The 23,915-nt window shown below is 49.7% G+C and overlaps 4 protein-coding genes across 14 annotated transcripts; 2 read left to right on the top strand and 2 right to left on the bottom strand.

The window, feature by feature from the left end:
• Positions 1-25: 25 nt before the first annotated feature.
• On the bottom strand, positions 26-3,517 carry LOC122615318 (GPI mannosyltransferase 4-like). Of its 4 annotated transcripts, none has more exons than XM_043790357.1 (3): positions 3,285-3,517; positions 1,340-3,224; positions 26-629 (listed from the first exon to the last, which is right to left on the bottom strand). In XM_043790357.1, exons 1-3 carry the CDS (start codon positions 3,439-3,441, stop codon positions 167-169), a joined length of 2,505 nt encoding a protein of 834 aa, XP_043646292.1. In that variant the 5' UTR covers positions 3,442-3,517; the 3' UTR covers positions 26-166. The 4 variants fall into 4 exon arrangements, 2 of the variants coding, with proteins under 2 accessions (XP_043646292.1, XP_043646293.1); XM_043790358.1 differs by lacking the exons at positions 1,340-3,224; positions 3,285-3,517 and adding an exon at positions 1,001-1,285 and having other exon boundaries at positions 26-562; positions 627-917; XR_006325789.1 differs by lacking the exon at positions 26-629 and adding an exon at positions 633-940 and having other exon boundaries at positions 1,001-3,224.
• Positions 3,518-4,889: 1,372 nt separating this feature from the next.
• On the top strand, positions 4,890-10,289 carry LOC122613013 (sodium-dependent serotonin transporter). Of its 2 annotated transcripts, none has more exons than XM_043786970.1 (8): positions 4,890-5,023; positions 5,830-6,333; positions 6,452-6,728; positions 8,067-8,277; positions 8,334-8,786; positions 8,888-9,182; positions 9,777-9,977; positions 10,043-10,289. In XM_043786970.1, the coding sequence occupies exons 2-8, from the start codon at positions 6,148-6,150 to the stop codon at positions 10,286-10,288; spliced, it is 1,869 nt and encodes a 622-aa protein (XP_043642905.1). In that variant the 5' UTR covers positions 4,890-5,023; positions 5,830-6,147; the 3' UTR covers position 10,289. The 2 variants fall into 2 exon arrangements, with proteins under 2 accessions (XP_043642905.1, XP_043642906.1); XM_043786971.1 differs by having other exon boundaries at positions 5,015-5,041.
• Positions 10,290-11,222: 933 nt separating this feature from the next.
• LOC122613346 (26S proteasome non-ATPase regulatory subunit 7) lies at positions 11,223-12,752 on the bottom strand. Its single transcript, XM_043787477.1, has 2 exons — positions 12,392-12,752; positions 11,223-12,324 (listed from the first exon to the last, which is right to left on the bottom strand). Exons 1-2 carry the CDS (start codon positions 12,564-12,566, stop codon positions 11,483-11,485), a joined length of 1,017 nt encoding a protein of 338 aa, XP_043643412.1. The 5' UTR covers positions 12,567-12,752; the 3' UTR covers positions 11,223-11,482.
• A 277-nt stretch (positions 12,753-13,029) lies between these two features.
• Positions 13,030-23,310, top strand: LOC122612135 (serine/threonine-protein kinase 10). Of its 7 annotated transcripts, XM_043785548.1 has the most exons (14): positions 13,030-13,186; positions 13,943-14,085; positions 14,263-14,702; positions 14,768-14,966; positions 15,027-15,337; positions 15,405-15,545; positions 16,564-16,639; positions 16,706-17,061; positions 17,124-19,355; positions 19,417-19,523; positions 19,581-19,713; positions 20,501-21,481; positions 22,294-22,395; positions 22,613-23,310. In XM_043785548.1, exons 3-14 carry the CDS (start codon positions 14,379-14,381, stop codon positions 22,760-22,762), a joined length of 5,112 nt encoding a protein of 1,703 aa, XP_043641483.1. In that variant the 5' UTR covers positions 13,030-13,186; positions 13,943-14,085; positions 14,263-14,378; the 3' UTR covers positions 22,763-23,310. The 7 variants fall into 7 exon arrangements, 3 of the variants coding, with proteins under 3 accessions (XP_043641483.1, XP_043641481.1, XP_043641482.1); XR_006325592.1 differs by having other exon boundaries at positions 14,304-14,702; positions 20,501-22,320; positions 22,613-22,734; XR_006325589.1 differs by having other exon boundaries at positions 20,501-22,320; positions 22,613-22,734.
• The last annotated feature ends 605 nt before the right edge of the window (positions 23,311-23,915 follow it).

Below are 23,915 nucleotides of genomic sequence, written 5' to 3'. Positions count from 1 at the left end.
AGAAACTATCTGTAGCCAATTTAACTGAAGTTTACTCCTGAAACTTCTCCACCCTCAGATGGCCTTAGACCGCTGATTAGTACAAAGTTTAGTTGTAAGATCTCGCTTAGATTGGCGTTTTATTTAGTTTATCGGATCGTTTGGATGTCTGAATGGTGGTGCGCGTTTACTTCTTCTTCAGGAAGGGGCTGACGATGGCCGGAGCCGAGTAGGTGGTGACGGGAGCGGCGTACGCGGCACCAGCAGCATAGGTGGCCACCGGAGCGGTGTAAGCCGGAGCACCGTACACCGAGGCGGTGTAAGCGGGAGCGGCGGCAGCGTAAGTGGAGTAGGCAGGAGCGGCGGCGGCGTAGGTGGAGTAGGCAGGAGCAGCGGCGGCGTAGGTGGAGATGGCAGGAGCAGCGGCGGCGTAGGTGGAGTAGGCTGGTGCTGCAGCGGCATAGGTGGCCACGGGAGCAGTGTAGGCGGCGGCGTAGGCTGGAGCAGCGGCATAAGTGGTCACCGGAGCGGCAATGAAGCCAGCCTGGGCGGCGGCGATGCAGAGGGCCAAGCAGATGAGGAACTGGACGAAGGGAAGAGAGTATCCTTTAGTGGTTGAACATCCCGAATGGGCAAGTGTAACATACCTTCATGTTGATTTTGTTGATTGGTTTGGTTGGTTCGTCGGAGACTGATGCTGTTGGCCAAAATGGTCCAGCATTTTATAGGCCAATTGTCGCCTCATTGCCAAAACGGGTTTACGGCTTAGGCGGCCCAAACACACCAAATCTAAATCAGAACACAATTGCGTCCGCAACGAGATTTCTGCCGGGTAACGTTCAATGAACGCGGATGCCGCGCCCCACGCCTCAGATGTTTGTTCGGAATTAAGAGCCAACGGCGTGTCAAATGGATTACTATTTCCCAGCGCTCGACAACTGAAATGGACAGAATTACGATTCTGGTTACTGATTGTTAGATGGCTCATGTTTAGTGTTTTTCTGGCGAAGATCAAACTCACCTCTAGATAGGATTTAAAGCTTGGCTGCTCTATTTATCTGTGGTCACTCTGTCCCTTATTGTCCTTATATGTTAGTTAATGGAATGGATCTTAAGATCAAGTGAATATTTGGTAATGACTAGCCATATTTAAGGTATCATGTTCGTTGTGCACATATTAAGAATGTTTACAAAAGTCAAGCTTTACAATGGTTTTTTGTTTGCGAAAGTTGTGCTCGACGAAACTTAAATTACAATAATCTTAGCCTAGAACTTTGGTATAAGGCACTTGGATTGGCCAAAGAGTAAACACTACGCTGGCGTTTCCGTCAGTGAAGCTTTCTTTAGTAATACGGAACGAGGCTTGTTGCGCGTCACGTCGATCTCGTAGAGCGCCAGTCCTAGTTGATGGACGAAGGAGCTGAATTGCTTATTTAGGTAGGCAAAACTAAACGCGGGTAGCTGCTCTGCGGCACAAGTGCCCCGAAGATCATCGTACGCCCAATGAGGAGCATCCACATCGCACGGATGCCTGCCCTGAAGTCGGGGGAATGCCTCCGTGGAGAGGTGTGGGTAGAACACCTTTAGCAGTTCGAAGTTAAGGTAGCTGGTGGCATTGGAGTGCACTAGAGCCTCGTGAAGTTCTGCACTTAGTGACGCCGGAATGGCCAAGTAAAGTTTGTAGCGCCGCCGACTTGGTCCCGACTGCTTCACCTCGCAGCTCCCACTGATGAGTTTCACCTTCTGCAGCAGGGATTCCAATGGTAGGCCTCCGTACTCGTACATATAGAAGTCTCTTGGGCGACGATAACGCTGGTGGGTCTGGCGGTTGAAGTGCAGTACCCTGGAGCTGGGAATGTTGATCAGGTGCAAGGGCAGGCTGTATATGTGCGATGTTATAAGATGAACGTGCGTTGCTGCCGGCTTAGTGGCAATCACATGTGAAATGTCCGTTGCCAAGGGATAAACGCCCGCCTGGTGGATGAAGCCAAAGAATAGGGTCAGCGCCACATTGCTTACGTACCAGATCTTCAGCAGGTAGGGACCAGAAGCTTTGCTGGACAGCAGTTTGTCGTAGAACAAGCGTAAGAGCGGGTGGTCCTTTTGGAAGGGATACTTTGCACTAAATCCGGTGATTAGTTTGGGCGCATGTAGCAGAATGAGGGGAAATGTGACTGGCAACAGAAAGCGGGGTTCCTGGTGGTTGATTAGAGAAAGAAAGAAGAGGGGCACAAATATGGCCCCCGACATCAATGACACGATGCTCTGGAAGCGCGGCAGCACCTGGTACTCCGCCCGGAAGAATCTGAGCAGCAGCTGTGCAAAGGCTCCCAGCGAGGCCAAGGCAAGGACGTTAAACAGCATTGGCATGTTGACCATCAGGTGGACATAACACGGGTGGACTCCGTGGCTGGCCGTCTGTGCCGAATCCAGGTTGGCTTTAATGAAGTTCCAGGGCGTGAAGACAAAGTTGTCGATGCTCAAGTGCATCATGTGCAGTTCTCCGAGGGTCAAGTGTTGGTAGTACAGCGAGTCGCAGAATATAAAGAATACTAGCGCAGGCAGGGCGCACAAGCAGAAGAGAGCAATGCGCAGATTAAAGTCCCTGAAGGTGATGCTCCTGGTTCCCATGCCGCGCAGCAGCCAAAAGAAGACCATGGGTGCTCCGAAGAGCAGGAATGTAGGCCTATTAAACACTCCAGCCACGCAAATGGTTGACATGGCCATAAGGTGCTGCAGATTGTGCGCCGGTAGGGAGTTTTTCAGCTTCCAAATGCGCACTCTTTCGCTGATGGACTCCGCCTTGTCGTACTTCTCTTCGAGGAACTCCTTCTTGTACACCACTGTATTCGTGCGCAGCATGCATTCGGATACCAAACAGAGCAGCCAGGAGCACATGGCCATTTCCAGGCTGTTGGAGAAGGTGCGGGTGCCGAAGACGAGCAGAATCCAGGAGCTACCCATGGCCAAGAGCCGGATTTCGAATCGGAGTCCATACAGTCGGCAAATGCGGTACAAACAGTAGTCGTTGCTGAAGGAGATCAGGGTGTAAATCAGCCGGGGGAACACCACATAGGTGTAGGTGCCCAGCAGCTCCAGCTGCCACCAAACCTTCAGGCACTCGGCAAGGAACTCGTAGAAGCTCCAGGGAATCCGGAGCAGGGCGAAGGGCAGAACAATCGACCTCACCGGCAGCGAGTTGTTGAACTCCCAGGTGCGCGTGTGCTCCAGCCGGAAGTGATCACCTGTAAAGTGGATAAGGTGGATAAGCTACCTTTGTCGGTGGATCCTCAGCCAATCCTCACCAGTCATCACCTCCACGCTCTGGAAGAACTCATCCGGATGCACGTAGCCCAGTTGGGGCACAAAGACAAGCAGGAGGCGCACTGCCGCAAAGCAGAAATATGTGCTCAAGTGGCGGTCGCCGGGCGAGCGGTTCTGCCACAGCTTTGTCAGCCGCATTGCCTCGATAATTCAGTTACTTAATTGTGTTTCCTAAGTTCTAACAATTCAACAACAATTTATTTGTTTTGCTAACGCATTTGTGCGAATGGCACCCTAGTGTGACCAAATCGGATCTTATACTAAAAAGGGAAGACACAAAAATACTGAATGTGAAAGTGCAGTATATTCAAACTTGTATGATGCAAAGCAAAGTGCGCGCGCATTTTAAATTTGATTTCAAAGTGATGCTAGCATTTATTCTATAACTATATGTTTTTCCTGAATTCTATAATCACAAGACGTTGCGATAAGCTCAGCGCACATTTCCAACGCGGATGCGCGATGAATCCATTCAAATATCGCGCCCACCGTTTACTGCAGTTTACTGCAGTGTGGAGCCAATGACGTAGTTTGCGGCTTGGCTAGGAAATTCGATGTCGGGTTACAGTTATGTTATGCCGGCTCTGCGGCCAAATAGTTCAGCAACGCACACCCAGCGATCATCCGGTGAATAATACCCAGGGTGTTCCAGTGCGCGAGTATCGCTCCGTACCGCAGACACTCTGGCTAACAGCAGAGTAATCAGTCTGTGTGCTCCTCTACAGCTCCAGCCCGCCTACCCCAACCACAGAGAACGTGTGCTACCCATCTGGACTCCAGATGATCATACCCCCAACCCCCACCCACCGAGCCACGATCCGCGAATTCCAGTGCCGCTGGCCATTCGTAATTACGCTGAATCAGTGACTAGCCCACTTGGCAATTCGAGTCGAGTCGAGTGTGCGCGCCACGTAATAATAATTAGCAAATAAATAAGCAAAAAGTTCAATTCAACGCTAAAAAGCGCCTAATCACCGCAGTCAAATCGAGTGATCCAATGGAAGCATCACGAGTTTCAAAATCAGATTGCTCCAGCTCTTCGTAGGGTAAACAACTGCAAATGTTGTTCAAGTTCCACGCGAACTTAAATAAATACTTTTCAAAGCTCTTAAATAAAGTCGAACATCTAATTGTCAAGTGAGAAGTGAAGTTTACAACTTTAAATTTACAACATAACTTGTGAAGCTGAGTGTTTTTAGTGACTTCAATTGCATACTTACTATATGCTTTTACGCAATTATACAAACCAACTCGAAACTGAATTAGTGAAATGAAACTTGTGCCCCTGTCAATCGACTGGTCAGGATAGTAATGTGGCAAGCTAGGCGCTCCTAATGGGCCACGCCCACAACAACGCCCACTTGTGCGAAGGCAGGGGGCGGGCCGGGCGTTCAATCAACTTGTTCGATGAGCAACAGTTTGCCGCAATTTAAGTTACGCTTTGCCACCTGTCGAGCGCCAGCTTCGGAAGCCTCCAACCCCAAAGGATACGCTGGCCACAGCCGAAGGACACTCGGCCTGCCGACGACAAATTGGCGCCCGCCTGCGCATCCAGCGTATAAAAGGAGCCATCCGGCACCAGGACGCAGCAGTTGGCCCAAAGGAGCGGCGCGCGTCTCTCAAATCGGACGCATGGAAGCCATAAATACTGAAAAACTATTGTAAATCCTTCAAAAGTTGTGCAAAGTGCTTAATTCAAAGTGTGTTCATTCATATTTCTGTAAGTTTGATCCAAAAAGTAAGTAATAGTTTCTAAAAAACGGGCTTTGTGCCAATTCGAGTATATATTCACTATATATTCAGAATTTTAAAAAAGCATTCTTTTAAAAGCGTAATTAAATTATTTTAAAGTGCGATTAATGTTTGGTGCTGTTTGAGACAACTCTTTTGTTTGAATAATTTTGAATATGAATCAACTTCCATTTGTTTAAATATCTGAGGTGAAGCATCTGGAGAACAACTCCATGGCCTCCATATCTCTAAGTGGGCTTTAATTGCTTCGCATTTCGCCTTTCGGGCCTGTATTTTTAGCACTTGTCTTATCACAACGCTTCTCATTAGGAAATTCCGTCGGCACATGTGGCCACTTTCTTCATCTTTATCTGCTGTTTGGCTTCGCGTGTGGGCCACAATTAAATGGCAATTAAAAAGTTGAGAGCGGAAAGGGGTTTGAACGAAGATCAAGGCTGCAGTTGTTTTCATTGGGTGTCTCGTTAAGCATACGCCGTGGTGTACGATTTGAAATTTAAAGTGTGAACCAAGGATAGGCCCTAAAAGTAGTGAAGCGAAATCGCTGTAACTCACGGCATTGGCATTGAATGTTTCATTGGGGGCCATTGCAGCGGTTTGGAATGCAGTGCCCCTGACCGCAGCACTTAAATATTATTTTACCACTTCATGGGATGCATCCCAAATCTGTCGGAAAACATGGCAGAATCTGTTACTTCCAATGCCTCCCCTGGGCAGTAACAAATGGCCATCGTTAGCCAAGCCCCATTTAATGCGATTGTTTGACTCCGCTTGCAGTTAATTGCCAGTCGATTCAGCGAGGCCAGCATGTGACGAGCCGTGGGAAAATGCAATTTCCACCAGCACAGCGCTAAACGGGCCGGAAAAGCGGAGAAGCGGAAAAGCGGGAAAGCGGTAAAGCTAGGGACTGCAGGTGGGCGAGGAGCAGAGAAGAGCAGTGAAGAGCCGTAGGTAGAGCGCAGATTTCGCTTTTTCTGGCCCCGGACTGAGTGCAGATCCAGAGTTCGGCTGGCTAAGCTCGTGCCGCGATCGGCGTACACTGCCACGCCTCCAGGCACCACGCCCCCGCCCCTGTCACGCCCCCCGCACCGCAAGATGGACCGCAGCGGGAGCTCCGATTTCGGAGGAGCAGCTGCCACGACGGGCCGCTCGAATCCCGCGCCCTGGAGCGACGACAAGGAGTCGCCCAACAACGAGGACGACTCCAACGAGGACGATGGCGACCACTCAACGCCCGCCAAGGTCACCGATCCACTGGCCCCCAAGTTGGCCAACAACGAGGTGAGTCTCAAAACCAATGCTCTAATGTATATGCACTTAAAGAATAGATAGAACTGAAATCAGAGATGATATAAAATATATTTTATTCCATATTCTGTTCTATTTGTGTCCCATCCAGCGCATTTTGGTGGTGTCCGTGACGGAGCGAACTCGGGAGACCTGGGGACAGAAGGCGGAGTTCCTCCTGGCCGTAATTGGGTTCGCGGTGGATCTGGGCAACGTGTGGCGCTTCCCGTACATTTGCTATCAGAACGGAGGCGGCGCCTTCCTGGTTCCCTACTGCCTCTTCCTCATCTTCGGCGGACTGCCCCTCTTCTACATGGAGTTGGCGCTGGGCCAGTTCCACCGATGTGGCTGCCTCAGCATTTGGAAGCGCATCTGTCCGGCCCTAAAAGGTGAGTGTAAAAGCAAGAAGTCACTTCCCTAGCCAAAGGTATTCAATTGCCGTGTGGGTCTAGAAAAATGATGGGCAAATAAACATGGACGAGCCTGGGGCCTGCGAACATATCTCAGATTAAATGGCAATTTAAATGAATACCAAATATTGAGTTTTAGTCGCAAAACGTAAAAAACCTGATTGCAAATTGGAATCCATATAGGCCATTCAATATTTGCGCACAGGTTTAGCCCGAGGCTCCAGCGTTTTGTAACGCGAAATGAGAAATTAAGTATACGCTGCGTGGCTCGGCGAAAAGCGTACATAAGCTGAACATAAGCTCGTGTGTTGTTGATGTCTGATATTTCACGCTCGGCCGAGCATTATTGTCTCAGCCAGGCTCCGAGGACACCCGCACTTGTGGGCCACAGGACCTCAAAGGAGCAAAGTTTGGGGCCTTTGAAAAAAAAGAGGAAGCCATTGTGTGTGCCGGCGACATTATCAAGCAGCCAGATGGATAAGGGGCATCCGTTTGTTGCAACAATTAACGAGTCATTCAAGCGGAACGCACAAGGCCCAAATCAGGACATTCATCCGGGCTGAAGGCCCTAATTAAATTGCTCCAAATTGATTTACACCAGCGATGAAAAGCCAGCCGCTGGAAGGGGAAGTCCCATTCAAAGTTTTGCATATCGAGTTGATAATTCCATTAGGTGACAAACAAAATGCATGGGCTGCTGCTGCTGAAGCTGCTGGTGCTCCACTGGATCTGCGCCCCGCTTAGAGACCGCTCAACTTCTGCCAAGTCACTTTGTCTAGGCCAAATCCTCTCCACCTCCCAGAGCCTCCACCCCATCCGCCTTCCGCCCAGAAAGTCGTAAAAAGTCCAAGAGCAAACACCACTTTGCGGCAGTCATCATTTGCTCAACAAGTGTTTGCTTTGGCAAACCTTTTGCCGAGCGACTCGAAATGAAAAGCGCCTGAAAGGAAGGCGGAAAGAAGGGCGGAAAGCCAGGCGAGTGGAAAACTTAACGGGGGAAAATCACGTGACGTGTCTTATTGGCCTCATAAGTGACGGGCGGACTTCTGGGGGTGGTTTGTACAAAAGCTGAAACCTGCGAATTGTCACGCGGGAATATTCCAATTGCTTTGCCGATTCTCCGTTGGCCGTTTTCAATCACAGATATTGGCGCTCCTGGCCAAGTTGAGTTGAGCTGCCTGCAGGAGCAACCTGTTGATTTGCATCTTCGCTGCCTTGTTAGGCGAGCAATTAGGGGATTTTCTTGGGGACTTGGGGACAGATACTGGCATTCTCATCGAACTTTTAAGGTCCCTACAATCCACTCAAAACTTGCAGGCGTGGGCTATGCGATCTGCCTCATCGACATATATATGGGCATGTACTACAACACCATCATTGGGTGGGCGGTGTACTACCTCTTCGCCTCGTTCACCTCCAAGTTGCCGTGGACGTCGTGCGACAATCCCTGGAACACGGAGAACTGCATGCAGGTGACCAGTGAGAACTTCACGGAACTGGCCACCTCGCCAGCCAAGGAGTTCTTCGAGTGGGTACCCCTACAAGATATACCTAAATTCGTGTCCTTAAGCGACTGACTTGCAGGCGGAAAGTTCTCGAGAGCTACAAGGGCAATGGGCTGGACTTCATGGGTCCGGTGAAGCCGACGCTGGCACTCTGCGTCTTCGGCGTCTTTGTGCTGGTGTACTTCTCCCTGTGGAAGGGAGTGCGCAGTGCCGGGAAAGTGGTGTGGGTCACCGCCTTGGCTCCCTACGTGGTGCTAATCATCCTGCTGGTCAGAGGAGTTTCCCTGCCCGGCGCGGATGAGGGCATCAAGTACTACCTAACCCCCGAGTGGCACAAGCTGAAGAACTCCAAGGTCTGGATCGACGCCGCATCGCAGATATTCTTCTCCCTGGGCCCCGGATTCGGAACCCTGCTGGCCCTGTCCAGCTACAACAAGTTCAACAACAACTGCTATCGGGATGCCCTCATCACCAGCAGCATCAACTGCCTGACCAGTTTCCTGGCCGGCTTTGTCATCTTCTCCGTTCTGGGGTGAGTCTCTTCAGATTTTAAGTAACCCAACAACTAGTTCCTGCAACTTTGAGATCTTACTTCTTCCACTGTGACTTCTTATACTTAACCATCTCCCAAAGGTACATGGCCTACGTCCAAAAGACCTCCATCGACAAGGTGGGCCTGGAGGGTCCGGGGCTGGTGTTCATCGTCTATCCGGAGGCCATAGCCACGATGAGTGGCTCGGTGTTCTGGAGCATCATCTTCTTCCTGATGCTGATTACCCTGGGACTGGACAGCACCTTCGGCGGATTGGAGGCGATGATAACAGCGCTCTGCGACGAGTATCCGCGGGTGATTGGCAGGCGGCGGGAGCTGTTCGTCCTGCTGCTCCTGGCCTTCATCTTCCTGTGCGCCCTGCCCACGATGACCTACGTGAGTGCTCGACTGGGATTCGGTTAATTAACTCCTAAGCACTTCCCATACATATGCATGCCAGTCCAAGTGGGCCATTTAACGCTCCTCCTGGCTGATGGCAGCCCCTGTTCAAATATGCCAGCTATAGCTATGGGAGTCGATGGATTGCCGTGTTAAGTGCTTTTTATCGTCCGCCAGTTTATCTCCACACACTCACTCCCTTCCTCTCCTGCATTTTTATCACCTGTCAAGACGAGTGGACTTGTTTGCCTTCAGCGCGGTCAAGCAACCACAACCACCACCAGCAGGTCTCCCTCCCGCCACTTTATCTGATTACATTTGAAATTGTAATGCGCTGCCTTCTTTATGCCTGCCTGTCCTGGTCACTTGGCCAATTGGCCAAGTCCGCCCGGCCTGGTCGGAGTGACCAGTATCGGTCAAGGGATCAAGCTATTCAATAACTCAGCCCACGGCCATTAATCAGTGCCAGTTAAGGGAGATTCTGTTGAGGGGAGATCTGACTGCTATGATAGGGACTTCCAACTTATTCATTATTAGGCTAGAGCTCCACCCCTTCCTTTGTGAAATGAAATAACTGCCCCTTTCCTCCAGGGCGGCGTGGTGCTGGTCAACTTCCTGAATGTCTACGGACCGGGATTGGCCATTCTTTTTGTGGTCTTCGTGGAGGCAGCCGGAGTCTTCTGGTTCTACGGAGTGGACCGCTTCAGCTCGGATGTGGAACAGATGCTGGGCAGCAAGCCAGGCCTGTTCTGGCGGATCTGCTGGACGTACATTAGTCCTGTGTTCCTGCTGGTGAGGAGAAGAGAAAGGGTTAAGGATAAGTTGAGATAGTAACCTCGAAATTCCCATTCGCACAGACCATATTCATTTTCTCCATCATGGGCTACAAGGAGATGCTCGGCGAGGAGTACTACTACCCGGACTGGAGCTACCAGGTGGGCTGGGCGGTCACCTGCTCGTCGGTGCTCTGCATCCCCATGTACATCATCTACAAGTTCTGCTTCGCGTCGAAGGGCGGATGCCGCCAGAGGCTGCAGGAGTCCTTCCAGCCGGAGGATAGCTGCGGATCGGTGGTGCCGGGCCAGCAGGGCACCTCGGTGTGACATGACCACGCCCAGGTACACCTCAACATCCGCAACAGCTGCACCAGCATCAAGATCTACAACCTCAACTGCAGCAGCAACAGCAACAGCTTGTCACCAACAACCTCAGGAGCCGAGGGAAGGAGCTGCCAGGCCGCCTTCCACTCAAACAATCTCAACTGCAACCACTTCTGCCCGTCGGAGGATCAGCATCGAAGCCGAAACCACCAACAGTATCGTCAGCATCAGCATCTTCATCATCATCATCAGCATCAGCATCGGATCAGCAGCGATATCGTTAGTTCTAGTCTTAGGCAGTCGCACAGCTATAGTTTAAGCCTCTGCTCGGTGCAGAGCAATCCCATGACGTCCACTAGGATCCCACTTGCTGCCGAGGACAATAACTGCTCGCTGCGACTCAGCAGCTGCCAGCCGCTCAAGTTCCCGCTGGCCAGCGAGTGGCTGGTCTAAGGGAAGCCTCCAGTCCACACCGGAGTCCTGCAAAGCAGCCATTTTGCAGGGCTCCAGTGTAAAGTGCTTCCATCCGGAAAAGGGAGGAACTCAATGTTTGATCTAGTTTCTGATTGCTTTGCAAGCACATAGTGAACCTAAGTATTCTAGTTGTTTAGCCATCGATGGTGTTGGCAATGGAACCTTAGCCTTAGTTCGTAAGCGTTAACTAGCTCAGCTGTAAGTCAAGTGAAATTTGGTAAAATGCTTTCTAAGTAGTAACTGCTCTAAGATAGAGAACGCCCTGTACAATGCATTACTCAACCGTTTTCGTGCTCGTGGAGAGGCAATCGTAGCTCAGCCATTTACATTGCCTCTCCAGCGAGTCTCAATTTGTTTTAAAATATAATTTCGGTTTTACGAAATACAAAAACACAAGCCTGAGCTTTTTCAATTGAGCTGAAGCAGCGAACAACTGCTGATCCCAGCAGAGGTAAGCAAACAATCGGAGTATTTAAATTATTTAATTTTTAATTACATAAACTTGCCATTAGTTAGTTACGCGAAATTATAAAGAGGGAGCTTGATTTCATGGGGACAATGAACGATGAACGGTAGCAATGTTTGATTTCTGAGGCCACTGCACACCCTCGCCGTACGGTCTGCAGATGTGTTCCAGTTCCTGGAGAACAGAAGAAGCAGCAGCTAGTCCTGCGGCCCCTGCTTCTTTCGCTTGCGACGGGGCTTGCGCTTTTTCTTCCGCTCCTATTTGCGCGAACCCTTGCCGCCTTCGTCCTTGCCCTTGTCGGCCTTCTCCTCCGCCTTCTTGCCGTCCTTGTCCTTGGTCTCCTTGTTGTCCTTATCCTTGCTCTCCTTGTTCTTCTCCTTGGCATCCTTGCTGTCACTCTTGCCCTCCTCGGCGTCGCGGTTGGCCAGCTTGTTGTTGATCAGGTTGTGCAGGGCAATGATCGAGCGCACCATGGAGGCCAGGTAGACGACCAGCATCTGGTCGTTGGTCTTCACGTACATCGTGCCCGTGAACTGGTCATTGGTTATATCGGGCAGCAGGTTGAAGATGTCCTGCAGCTGATAGACAATCTGGTGGTTGATGGGCATCTTACTGTCGCCGACGCGCTGCAGATACTGCTTTATGTCGCGCAGTTGGGCATTCAGGCCTTTGAGGCCCATGAGCTGGTTGGTGATCTTTTGCGACAGGCTGCCCACGGTTGTGTCCTTGATGTCACGCAGCAGGTGTTCCACTCCCACCTCCTCCGCCTCCTCGGCGCCAATCTCGCTGGGCACATGTTCGAAGGTTTTGCTGGTCGGGGAGCCATCGTCATGGACTTCCTCCACCGATATGTACGCCTCTGTGGGCAGGCCCAGATCCTTGGGCTTGGCGTCGATGATCACCAGCACGGAGTTGGGACAATAGCGCCGGACCAGCTCGTTGATGGCTATGTCGTTTTGGTGGAGCTTGGGACCCGTGTGATACCATCCCACTACCCGTTCCCTGGCGTTGACCTTCTTGAACATGCCGTACATGTTCTCCAGGTAGTCGTGGTCCAGGAACCACACCGACTTGTCCTTGTCATCTTCGTCGAAGGGCACTGGAAATCGGAAGCGGATTCTTTTGTTTCATGGGTCTGACTATGGATATGCAATTGCAATACAAACCTGCGAAGCTGTTGGACACATCGAGAACACCCTTGGATCGCCAGCAGCCCAGAAGGACTCCCACCACGCGCTTCTGGTTGCCTATCTTTCCCATCCGGTTGAAGTGATCCACCACGGACAGCAGAACCAATGGATGCACTATCACTTTGTTTACGCTCACCTCCTGCGACGGCATGTTTGTGCTTTTTCTGGGTTTTCGACTCGGGGCTTTACAATGACGTCTGCACCGATTGCTAAGTACCGGGCTGCTTTGTTTTTTGAGGTGTTTGTCTTCCTGCGACTCCTGTTTTTCGCAAAATTACCTGCAATTTGCGGCAAAAAACTCAGGCCAAAATGACAAGCAGAAACGATTTACAGTGTGGCCGACACTTTGGTTTTTTAATACCACAACGCCAGAAGGACCGCAATTTTCCAAAAACTATCAACTGGTCACACTCGGAGAGGGCGGGACACGGCTTAACTCACATTTCCAGCACTTACCTTCTCTAAAATAAATTAGTCGGATTCCTGGAAGTAATGAATTGCTTTCTATTTCTTATAACCGTGAAATAAGAACTGTATTGGCCAAATGGGTTATAAAAAGAAGGGTATTTGAAGGCCGCATTACTGGATGTGCAAATTCATCCGAAATTCGGTATGTTTGCAGTTTTGTAGAACGGCCACACAATGCTGGTGGAAAAATCATGAGAGGAAAAGCGCCGTGCAAACAGTTAGAAAGTGCGCAATCGGACAGCGGAAGTGCGAAAAAGAACGTTTGCTAAGTCTGCACTTGGCGAAAACCAGCTACAAAGCAAAGTAACTAAACAACAGCCGATTGAATTAATTATATTCCCCGCCCGAGTGTGTGTTTGCATAAGTGTGTGTTGTTTCTGTTTTTGCCCTTGGCGAAGGCAAATAGTGCTGCTCTCTTCTGGCACAGATGACCTAAACGGCCATTTTTGGCCGGCGCTGCCAGATCGCCAAACAGGGTGCAATTGCAGCTCAGTGGCAACACGAAGCGTTTGCGCGAGAGAAATTTCTAAGCATTTTCGGGGTAAAATACGCCTTAAATGGCTTAGTGTGCGGCAAAAACAGTCGAAATAGCGATAGTGCAGTGATTGATAAGGCCGAAAGCCGTGGAAGTGACTGTGTGCGAATGAGGTAATACCCGATTCCGTTTGCGTGCGTCCTCAAGTTTCACGCCCATTCGCCGACTATACTTGCTCCGTAATCATCAATGGGATGTTGATTTTAGTTAAAAGTGCGCGTGTTGTTTACAAATTTCACGAATTACGAGCTGCACAGTGCGAAGTGAAGGCGCCACTACAAATTGGTCAGCTTTCGCATCCGTAAATCCGCGGGTTTCGCTGCAAATTTGGCGTAAATAGGTGTTCGGTTGTGGGAGAGGGGCTTAAAGGGGGGAGGGGCTTAAAAGCCCAGAGACCAGCTCACAAACACTCGCAAGCAGAGACACACGCACACACACTCACGCTCTTTTGTCTACGTCTTTGACTTTTTCTCGTTTGTAATCATTTCCCTCCCATTCGTACGTGTTTTTTCTACAAATATTAGAGCTCGCTAGCTGCTAATTAAATTATAAAACATACAGAACACAGAAGCGCTAAAGACGGGCCAACCAAGCCCACAATCCCCGCTTTTTGGCCTATTTCGCTGAAGAAAAGAGAAGGAACCGAGGAGAGAGTGCTGCAAAGAAGGTGAGTTTAGGCCACGATATCTGGGCTATGTTCTGCGTTCTAGAACGGGGCAGTTCCACCCCGGACTCCGACTCCAATTCAGATTGAGTTTGAGACTTAGATCCAGACTTGAAACCCTGCCAAGTCTGTGATATACACCTGCCTGTCCGATCAATAAACGCTTGCCAATGTCCGCAGCTTTCACCAAATCTAGTTTTCCTGCTTGGACTCTCGCCCAGGAGCTCACTATGTAGACTCAACCCAAGAAATCATCATCGTCAGCAGAAGCAGGGGAAATCTACAAGAGAGCCAACATGTCGTTTATCACCAACCTGAAGAAGGTCTTCCACCTCGGCGGGGGTGAGGCCAAGAAGAAGCGCCTGTACAACAACATCAAGATGGACACGGATCCGGCGGAGTTCTGGGAAATGGTCGGCGAACTCGGCGACGGTGCCTTCGGCAAGGTGTACAAGGCCCAGCACAAGGAGCAGAAGCGCTTTGCTGCGGCCAAAATGTGCCAGCTGGAGGACGAGGAGAACCTCAGCGATCACATGGTCGAGATCGATATTCTTTCGGAGATCAAGCACCCAAATATTGTGGAGCTGTATGAGGCCTTTTCCATCGATGATAAGCTGTGGGTGAGTATTTAGAAGTATTTCTCGATTTATTCAGATTATGAGTCATTTCTTAAAATTCCCACCAGATGCTCATCGAGTACTGCGATGGAGGAGCCCTCGATAGCATTATGGTGGAGCTGGAAAAGCCCCTGACTGAGCCGCAGATTGCCTATGTTTGCAAGCACATGACCGAGGGTCTTACCTTCCTGCACCGCAACAAAGTCATCCATCGTGATTTAAAGGCAGGAAACGTGCTTCTCACAATGGAAGGTGGCGTCAAATTGGGTAAGTTATCGGTACACTCTTCGCTGGCCATCGTCTCAAAGAGAAATCAACTCATTTCAGCGGACTTTGGCGTCTCTGCCAAAAACAAGCACACCATGCAGAAGCACGACACCTTCATTGGCACTCCTTACTGGATGGCCCCGGAGCTGGTGCTCTGCGAAACGTTCCGGGACAACCCGTACGATCACAAAGTTGACATCTGGTCACTGGGCATCACGCTCATCGAGCTGGCGCAGATGGAGCCGCCCAACAGCGAGATGTCGCCCATGCGAGTGCTCCTGAAAATCCAAAAGAGCGAGCCGCCCAAGCTGGAGCAGCCTTCTCGATGGAGCAAGGAGTTTAACGACTTCCTGAAGAAGTCCTTAGTCAAGGTGGGTAACCCTAAAACATGTTAGTCGCTACCCATTCTAACTCTTCATATATATTTCTGATTAACAGGATCCGCAAGTGAGGCCCACGACGGATGTGCTGATGCAGCACGCCTTCATCAACAGAAATCTGGACGCCAAGCCCATCAAGGATCTGCTGCTTGAGTACAAGGCCGAGGTCGTGGAAGAGGTGGTGGATGATGAGACCGAGGTGAGTGCTCCTTGGAAGCCCATGAATACCCTGTGCCCTGCACCGCACCCGTGTAGTCCAACTGCTAGATGTGATGATAATCTCTACGTTCTCTCACCTCTCCAACTGCTCTTTCTTCTCTCTTACACGCTGCCTCCTGAAAACCCAACCAAATCGCACCGCGCGATAATTATTTTATATGTTTATCTTCGTTTTTCTCGACTATTCTTTGCCTTGCGTTTATGTTACGTTCTGTTTTGTTCCGCCAAAATGTCGCAATGTTTGCTCTTATCATTTGTATGTGGTTACTCGGAAATAATTGATATAGAAGCTTAAACGCCAAGTGAAGCGGCGCTCGCTCTATCAGAGGGTTGGTAAGTCGTTCTACAGCAAGCCGTCCGTGCTCCGTCCGTTCCTGGCACCCGCACCCCTCCCCTCCTCCGTTTCTGCATCCCAGGCACTGTCCTCCAAAAGCGGACCCACAATTTACTCAGTTTACTCATTTTATCAGCATTGCCAAATGCCGCTTATCACTTAGCTCCTCTGCCGGAGGCATTCTTCGGTCGTTGTGTTTGTTATTGTACTTGGGTTTCTCCGAAGCCCTTGCTATCGGTTTCTTGTGGTAATTATAGGAAGCACACTTTCAATCACACATGGTTTTAAATTACTAAACAGTCTGACCAGCACATAGCTGACAAACGTGTCAGTTTCACTATCTATAAGCTCCTTACGTTAAGACCTAGATATTGATTATGGAGCAATAACAGATAGACTTTGCGAACAATGCGTTTCATGCTCGAAATCGGATGTAAACAAATTCTTTTAGGGCTGTTTTGTTTGGGGTACACAAATACAATTAATCTCGGTGGTATTTATAAAAATGAAAGGATGCAAATTCGGCATGCCGAATGTAGGCATAGTTTTGTGGTATGATTTGCTATTGTAGTAAAAGACAAGTAGATCTGCTAGCTGAGAAGCTATTCTTTAGGAACTACATTAATTATCAACATGCTAATGAGCTATATTTAATCTTTCCCAGGAACCCCGCAACTCGGCGCTCCAGCTCGACCTGGACGATGACTCTGCTTCGCTGCAGAGCCAAGACATTGACAAACGTAAGCTTCCGAACTTTGTTGCATGTTCTTTCTACACCTTGCTCACGTTATACACTCTCTTTACAGTTCCAGGTACACCTACATCCATTTTGCGGGATGCCAAAGAGCAGTCCCAACCAAGTAGCAGTTTACCAATCGCAGCAGCGGCAACTGCAGCAGCAGCAGCTACAACCACAACTAAAGCAACCACTCCGGACAGACCAAACAACACAAAGGATGACAATGCTGAAGCGGCAGCCCAGCAGCCGCCGCATACCAAAGTGCCTGCTCCAGCGCCGCCGTCGTCCCAACAAACGCCACCACCGCAAGTTCAGCAGCCACCTACACCACCAGCCCAAACCACAGCGGCTGTGCTGCAAAAGAAACCCGAGGATGTGGTAGCTGTTGCAGAAACATCTGAAAAAACCGATTCCGACAAGAAGGTAAACACACAACTCATCTAGTTAAATATTGCAAACTGATTGAAATTCTCCCCCCCCCATAGCACTTTGTCAAAAAGGGTAAGGCCCCGCCCCCGCCGTCACCATTGGGCCTTGCAAATGCCAAGCCGGCTGCCAGCGATTCCCAGACGTCTCCCAAGAAACTGGCCACTCCCGAACCCGCTTCTCCAGTCACCACGGCTATTGAGGTGGCCATTGGCCAAGAAGCGATGGAGCCGAAACCGCAGCCGCCTTCGCCCACAGCCTCCTCCATTGTGTCAGTGCAATCGGTGGCCTCCTCCAGCTCCTCGGGCAGTGTCTCGAATGCTGTTCTCAGTTCGAGCACTTCCCTTATTACCATCAACAGCGATCCACCCACACCGCAGCATCACCAACCGCTGCCGCTTCAACCGCAGCACTTGGTTTTGCCAAACAGCTTGGAGTCGGTGAGTCAGATTACAGTCGTGACTAGCACCCATCCGCCGGTGATCATCGACAACTCGGTGGTACCGCCGCAAAACGAAGTGATCATCGTGTCCAACGATCTGAACAAGAGCACTCACCTGCATGAATCCTCGACGGACGACGATTTTCCATCGCTGGACGACAGTTTGGGCGATGCCAGCACTCCGCCCCACAAGCAATCCTCAATGATATTGGCTGTTAACGAGCCAGCAGGGGTGCTTCCTGCTCCTCCGTCGCAACCGCAAACTTCTTCCACTGTTCACGCCCGCAAACTGGACGAAAGTGAGGTGTTAATCGTGAGTCCGTCCTACGCGGATGATGACTCGGCCTATAACACTGCGTCTGGCAGTCATAGCCATGATCACAGTGACCATCTGATGGACACGAGCCACGTCTCCGTGGTCACCGTGGGCGATGAGGGAGTCAAGGTGAAGGACAGCAGCAATGAGCTGGGCAAGCGCCAGCCCAATGGAGTTGGCATAGTGCCGGAAGACGTAAACATCATTGTAAACCGATTCAAGCACGAGAAGCGGTCGCCGGACAGCTCGCTGAGCGAGAATGGCTCGGTGCGCGGACGCCGTGGTATTGAGGTGCTGGTTGGCGGCAGCGGAGGATCTGACGTGGACAGCATTGGCACAAACACTAGTCAGGAAAGCCGGCACGAAACGGATCACAACAACAAGCAGCAGTATCCAGCGGCCGCGCTGATGCCTCCACCACCTCCCTCGTTGACGAATAACCACAATCACGAGACCATTGATGAGGAAGAGGAGGTGGTGATCCGGCCCAAGGCTAGGGTTCCCCCCGTAGTTAAGTCTGCAAACTCTCAAGGTCTCACCAAGGAAGAGATTGAGCTGCGCAACCTGCGCAAGAAGACACGCAAGCGCACCCGCAAATTCGAGATTGATGGCGTGCAAATGACAACAACCACAAGTCGAGTGATTTACGGAGATGACGAGAACGGACGAATCTACGATGATCACGACTTCCGAAAGCAGGAGCTGCGTGAGCTAAAGATGCTGCAGAAGCAGGAGAAGAAACAGCAGACAGAGCTGCACTTAAAGGAGCAGCAGGCCAAGGAACAGCAGGATCGTCGCTTTGAGCAGGAGCGCTCCTCGCTGGAAAAGACCTACGAGGCGGACATGGATATGTTGGCGCGTCAGCACAAGCAGCTGGTGGAAAAGACAGAGCAGACGCAGGAGAACGAGCTGCGCTCCTCATCTAAACGCATTCGCTCCGAGCAGGAGCAAGAGTTGAAGATCTTCCGAGAGAATCTCAAGCAGGAGATCCGACTGCTCAAGCAGGAAGTTGACCTGTTTCCCAAGGACAAGCGCAAGGATGAGTTCAAGCAGCGACGTTCAGCCATGGATCTGGACCACGAAGAGAAGGAACGCGCCTTCCTGGATTCTCTAAAGGAGAGGCATGAACTTCTACTTAGGCGCTTAAGCGAGAAGCACCGGGACCACCTGGCCACCATCAACCGAAACTTTTTGCAGCAGAAACAGAACGCCATGAGGACGCGGGAGGCACTTCTCTGGGAACTAGAGGAGAAGCAGCTTCACGAACGACATCAGTTGTCCAAGCGGCATGTTAAGGAACTATGTTTCATGCAGCGACATCAAATGATAATCCGGCACGAGAAGGAACTGGACCAGGTGAAGCGCATGTTGCAGCGTAAGGAGGAGGACATGGTCAAGAAGCAGACGATGGAGAAGCGGGCGCTGCCCAAGCGCATCCGGGCGGAGCGCAAGGCGCGAGATCTGATGTTCCGTGAGTCCCTGCGCATTTCCACGAACCTAGATCCTGAAATCGAACGCGATCGCTTGAAGAAGGTAGGACAAATTTCTGGTTTAATGACAGAATCACTTAAACTAATCACTATTTCAACTTCAGTTCCAGGAGCAAGAGAAGAAGCGGTATATGCAGGAGGAGCGACGCTTCGAAGTCAAGCATCAAAAGCAATTGGAAGAGCTGCGCGCCACACGTGAAAGCGCCATAAAGTGAGTAGCTGGCCAACTGGATTCCCTCAGCCTATACTCATTCGATTCCCTTTACAGAGAACTGGAACAACTTCAGAACGAAAAGCGAAGGGCTCTGGTGGAGCACGAACACTCCAAGCTTTCCGAGATCGATGAGCGACTGAAGGGGGAGCTGCGCGAGTGGCGCGAACAGTTGGTGCCCCGTAAACAGGTGTGTATGCAAATCTCCGTTTGAGATCCTCCCAAGAGCGCTCTCAGCCAAATGCTCTCCGCCCTATTTCGTTGGTGTTATGTGTTTTTTAATGTACAAAGTAGATCAACTCGTTTGATATAACTTGGTAATGATACTTATTGTATATTGATTGGTTTACGGTGAACTGTGGTGTCTTGTGCTCCCTATTTCCTCTTAAATTGAAACCCATCCCAACCCGTTCCGTCAATGTTGTGCGGTTTGTAGATGAGCATTATTCGACGTGATTTCTCCAGGCGGAATAACGTTTGGTCGTTTAGTTTCATTACCCACTTTTCTTACTGACTTGTCATTCAGTCAAACGGCTGTGACTCATTTTGTATAATGCCAGAGAAGAGGCAATGAATCATCAGTTAGCTAATCTATTTTCAATTGAAAGGCGTGTCTGCTGCTGATACGAGAACTGGGACTATGACTGACGAACCCCTAGCTCATCTTCAAACCGCTGCAACTTGACTGAACCAAGGCTGAACTTAATCCAATTATTTTTTCAACTTTTTCTCTCTCTTTACACCCACGCAAATGCATTCACTTTGGTGGCCTACTGTACCTACTACTACCTACAAAACTTAACCAAAACCAAAACCAAAAAAAAAAAAAACAAAACCGATAACTGATAACTGATAAAAATTAAACAAAATATAAAAATGCTTACCGCTGTGCTTCCCAACTACTAACCAAAAACCAACCAACCGATCAACGGATTTGGTCATGCATGTGTTTAACAACCAAATTGAACCGAGCGTAGGAGCTGAACAAACAGATCACGCTGGCCATTGATCAGCACGAAAAGCGCTTTGGCCTTGTGGCCAACCGCGAGGAGTTCGAGGATCAGGAGGTCATGCTGCCCGCTTATCTGCGCAACATCTACAACGAGCGATCCTCGCGCATGCTACCCCGCAACACCTTTATCGATCCTCAATACATGCCGCGCTCTCGCTCCTCGCTGCTAATGATGGGGGGCGGTGGCAACCGACTGTCCAATTTCCGCGGATCAGCTCCAGATCTTAGCCGCAGTGTGCCCAGCACTCCTATCATGCACAAACAACAGAGATCGCAGATGATAAGCGATCTGGTGCTGGAAGAGGACGAGGAGCAGATGCTGAGCGAGCAGATGAAGCGAGCCAGCGTCACCACGCTTCCGGCGCAAAACCATCTTCGTCTTATTACGCAGCTTCCGGCCAACGAGCTAGTGAAGGTAGTGACCTCCACCCCACCACTGAACAGCGCGGAGGATGTGAACTCCAAGCCAGCCATGAGCACCTTCAGAGGCAGTACGCCGCCCAAAACACCAGATGATCTGGGCTTGGTCACCAATCGATTCAGCCGCTTGGACACCAAGGCTGCGGCGGAGGCCAGCGGCGTGGAGCTGCGCATTCACGAGGGCCCAGTGCTAACCGCCCACACGCAGCGGCTCCTGCACACCACCTCCTTTGCTATCAAGCGACCCTCGCTGGCCAGCCGGAGCAGCGGCAGATCGTCGCTGAGCAGTGCACAGTCGATGTACAACATAAACGAGCTGTCCACGCGGTTCGCCAGCGATGCGGACCTCATCTTTGACTCCGGACGCAAGGCAGCCGCTCTGCTGGACGAAGTGCAGCCGCAGCTGCGGTCCTCCGTCAAGCCAGGACACAGTCGCACCAATGGAAGCGTCGCTTCGGCTGACTCCGCCGCCTCTTCCGAGGATATCTACTACGATCTGTTTGCGGCGCAGTACAGACTGCCGCGAGTCAATCAGCGGCAGCACAGCTGCGAGGAAGACTCATCGGCCATCTAGAAGACAAACGCGTAGATCATCGCGATCAGCACTTGCCACGTTTCAGCAGCCAGTTTCCCGCTTGCACCTCATCTACTATACTAACCAGCCAATCAACCTGTACTCACACCTACTGACACCGAATCAACCTGCTTTACATTCCTCGCTGGTGCTGGCTAACTGCACATCCCTCGTAGTCCCCCCTTCCCCAAACTCTTCATCCTGCTAACCGAATTTGTAAAGCTTTTCTCACCTATTTACCTGCAACGGAAAATGCCATACATTCTGTCTTGCCAAAGTTGATTGTTTGTTGGAAATGCTATTTTAATGAACGAAAGTGGATTAATTGTTTGCCTATTTTTAATGTTAAAGTATTCTCTTGACTTGGACCAGCCCTCCGCCTCCAAATGCATTCCATTTAAGCAGTATTATCGAAGTACTTAGTAAACGAAAGTGAAAAAGAGTATAACGAGTGTAATGAATGATAAAGATAATACAATCCACATTCCACTTAGCAACATGCCAAGCATTTGTGTAGCCATATCTTACTCTAAACATTCTTACAACTATGAAATACTTACAAATAAATATTATCATATCGCAAATTTCATGATGCTTCACTGTACACACCCACTCTTATATATAAACACCCACATGCAAACAACAACGCGCTGCTATCGAAAACCAAACCAAACCAAAACAAACCAAACAAAAACCAAACCGAATCAAAAATCTGTATCCAAAAACTTTTCTTGCCGGCTCTCCTCTTCTCGTAATGTGTAAAGCAACTACAGCAACGGCTGCAACAAGAGGTTAGTCCTTTGATCTATCCCCAGTGTGCTTCCCAACTATTCGATATGGCTCAGGGCCCAGCTACTGGAGCTCGCGTATCCGATGGTTCCGGAAGGCACTGTGTATTCTATGTATAGTTATTCAGCTCTAAGTGTCCTACTAATGCATGCGCTATTCAGCTAACTTCCCCCGCCCCTTCTACTCTCTAACTTGTATAGATGATGTATAGATTGAGATTGTATGTTGTTGTTGCCCAGTAAAGTGCATCGTTGCTCTGTGAAATACTAATGATACTCCCATGTTTTGCACCAGCGCCTGGAGGAGACCTTCGCCCAGCAGCTGGACGAGATGGAGACCCTGTACGGCGGCGCCCTGATTGTGTCCATGCCCTCGGACACGCTGCAACGAGATCACTTCACCGGCTCGACGCGCAGCAGCCTCAGCTCGTATTCCGAGGGCTGAGGCCAAGAAATCACCGTGCTCGGGGACGGGAAGCAGCCTGTCGAACCGGCGAACAAAGGAACTGCAGCGGCAGCAGCTATGGCAGCTACGGCAGCTATGACAGCTATGCAGAACGTAACGAAACAATTGTCAGCCATCCATTAAGGCTTCCGCCAGAGATTGAGCGCCTCTGCCTTGCTTATATATATATAAGAGAGAGAGTATATATGTTTTAGATGGTCATGTATGTATGTAAGTCGTGCCAAGCAGCGCGTCGGGTCAAGCTTAGTTTTTGTGTCGTAAAATGTATTGCATAAGTTTAATTTTATTATCTTTCAGTGTACGTTAGCCTATTGTTCTATTATTATTATTGTACATGCCTATCGATCTGTCGAAAATCCAAATCCAACGCGTTATGATACCTTACACCATATACCATATACCATATCTTCGAGTATATGCATGCCACATGTATATACATATACGTTATGTATGCGAGAACCGTCGAGGCAGAATTAAATTTACTTAATATTTACCTACGCTTAACACACCACTCACACTCCCGCAGACAAAACAAAAGGACAAACATACGTACTCCAAACAAATATTTTTGTTGACCTTATCGCTATTGTAAATATATCTATAATACTTGTATCTTAGCTATGCAACTTAACACACACACACACACTAGAGACAGAGACACATCCACGCAAAGTTATCAGTTATCAGAAATATGTGAGATGTTGGGATTCCATGAAACAAATTGTGTGAGCGCTCGCTCGAGTTTCGAGTTTCGGGCTGCAGACGGACGTAGATATGCAGATCGATAATGAGGGGCCGTCGGGTAACAGTAAAGATATTTATATTTGTACAAGTTTATGCTTATATATTTTATATAAATATATATATATTTAAAATAAACAAAAACAATATTCAACAAAAAAATATTAAAAGAAAGAAAAAAGACAAATAACGATCTTATTATTGGGTTGTATGGCGCCTTTCACAATTACACGGGACTTATTTTCTCCATTGCTCTCCATGCCGCTAGATAAATTCAATTTGGCAAGATTAAAAGCGAAACTTTGCCGACGAAACTTCAGCGGCTTCACTGCAGTAACTCAACTTGACTGGAAGCCAAAGTGAAATTGTGCTTGAGCGTTGGAAAATATGT

The sequence above is a fragment of the Drosophila teissieri genome, chromosome 2R (genome assembly GCF_016746235.2).
Source record: "Drosophila teissieri strain GT53w chromosome 2R, Prin_Dtei_1.1, whole genome shotgun sequence".
NCBI lineage: Eukaryota > Metazoa > Arthropoda > Insecta > Diptera > Drosophilidae > Drosophila > Drosophila teissieri.
This window is presented reverse-complemented; position numbering and strand designations above follow the sequence as displayed.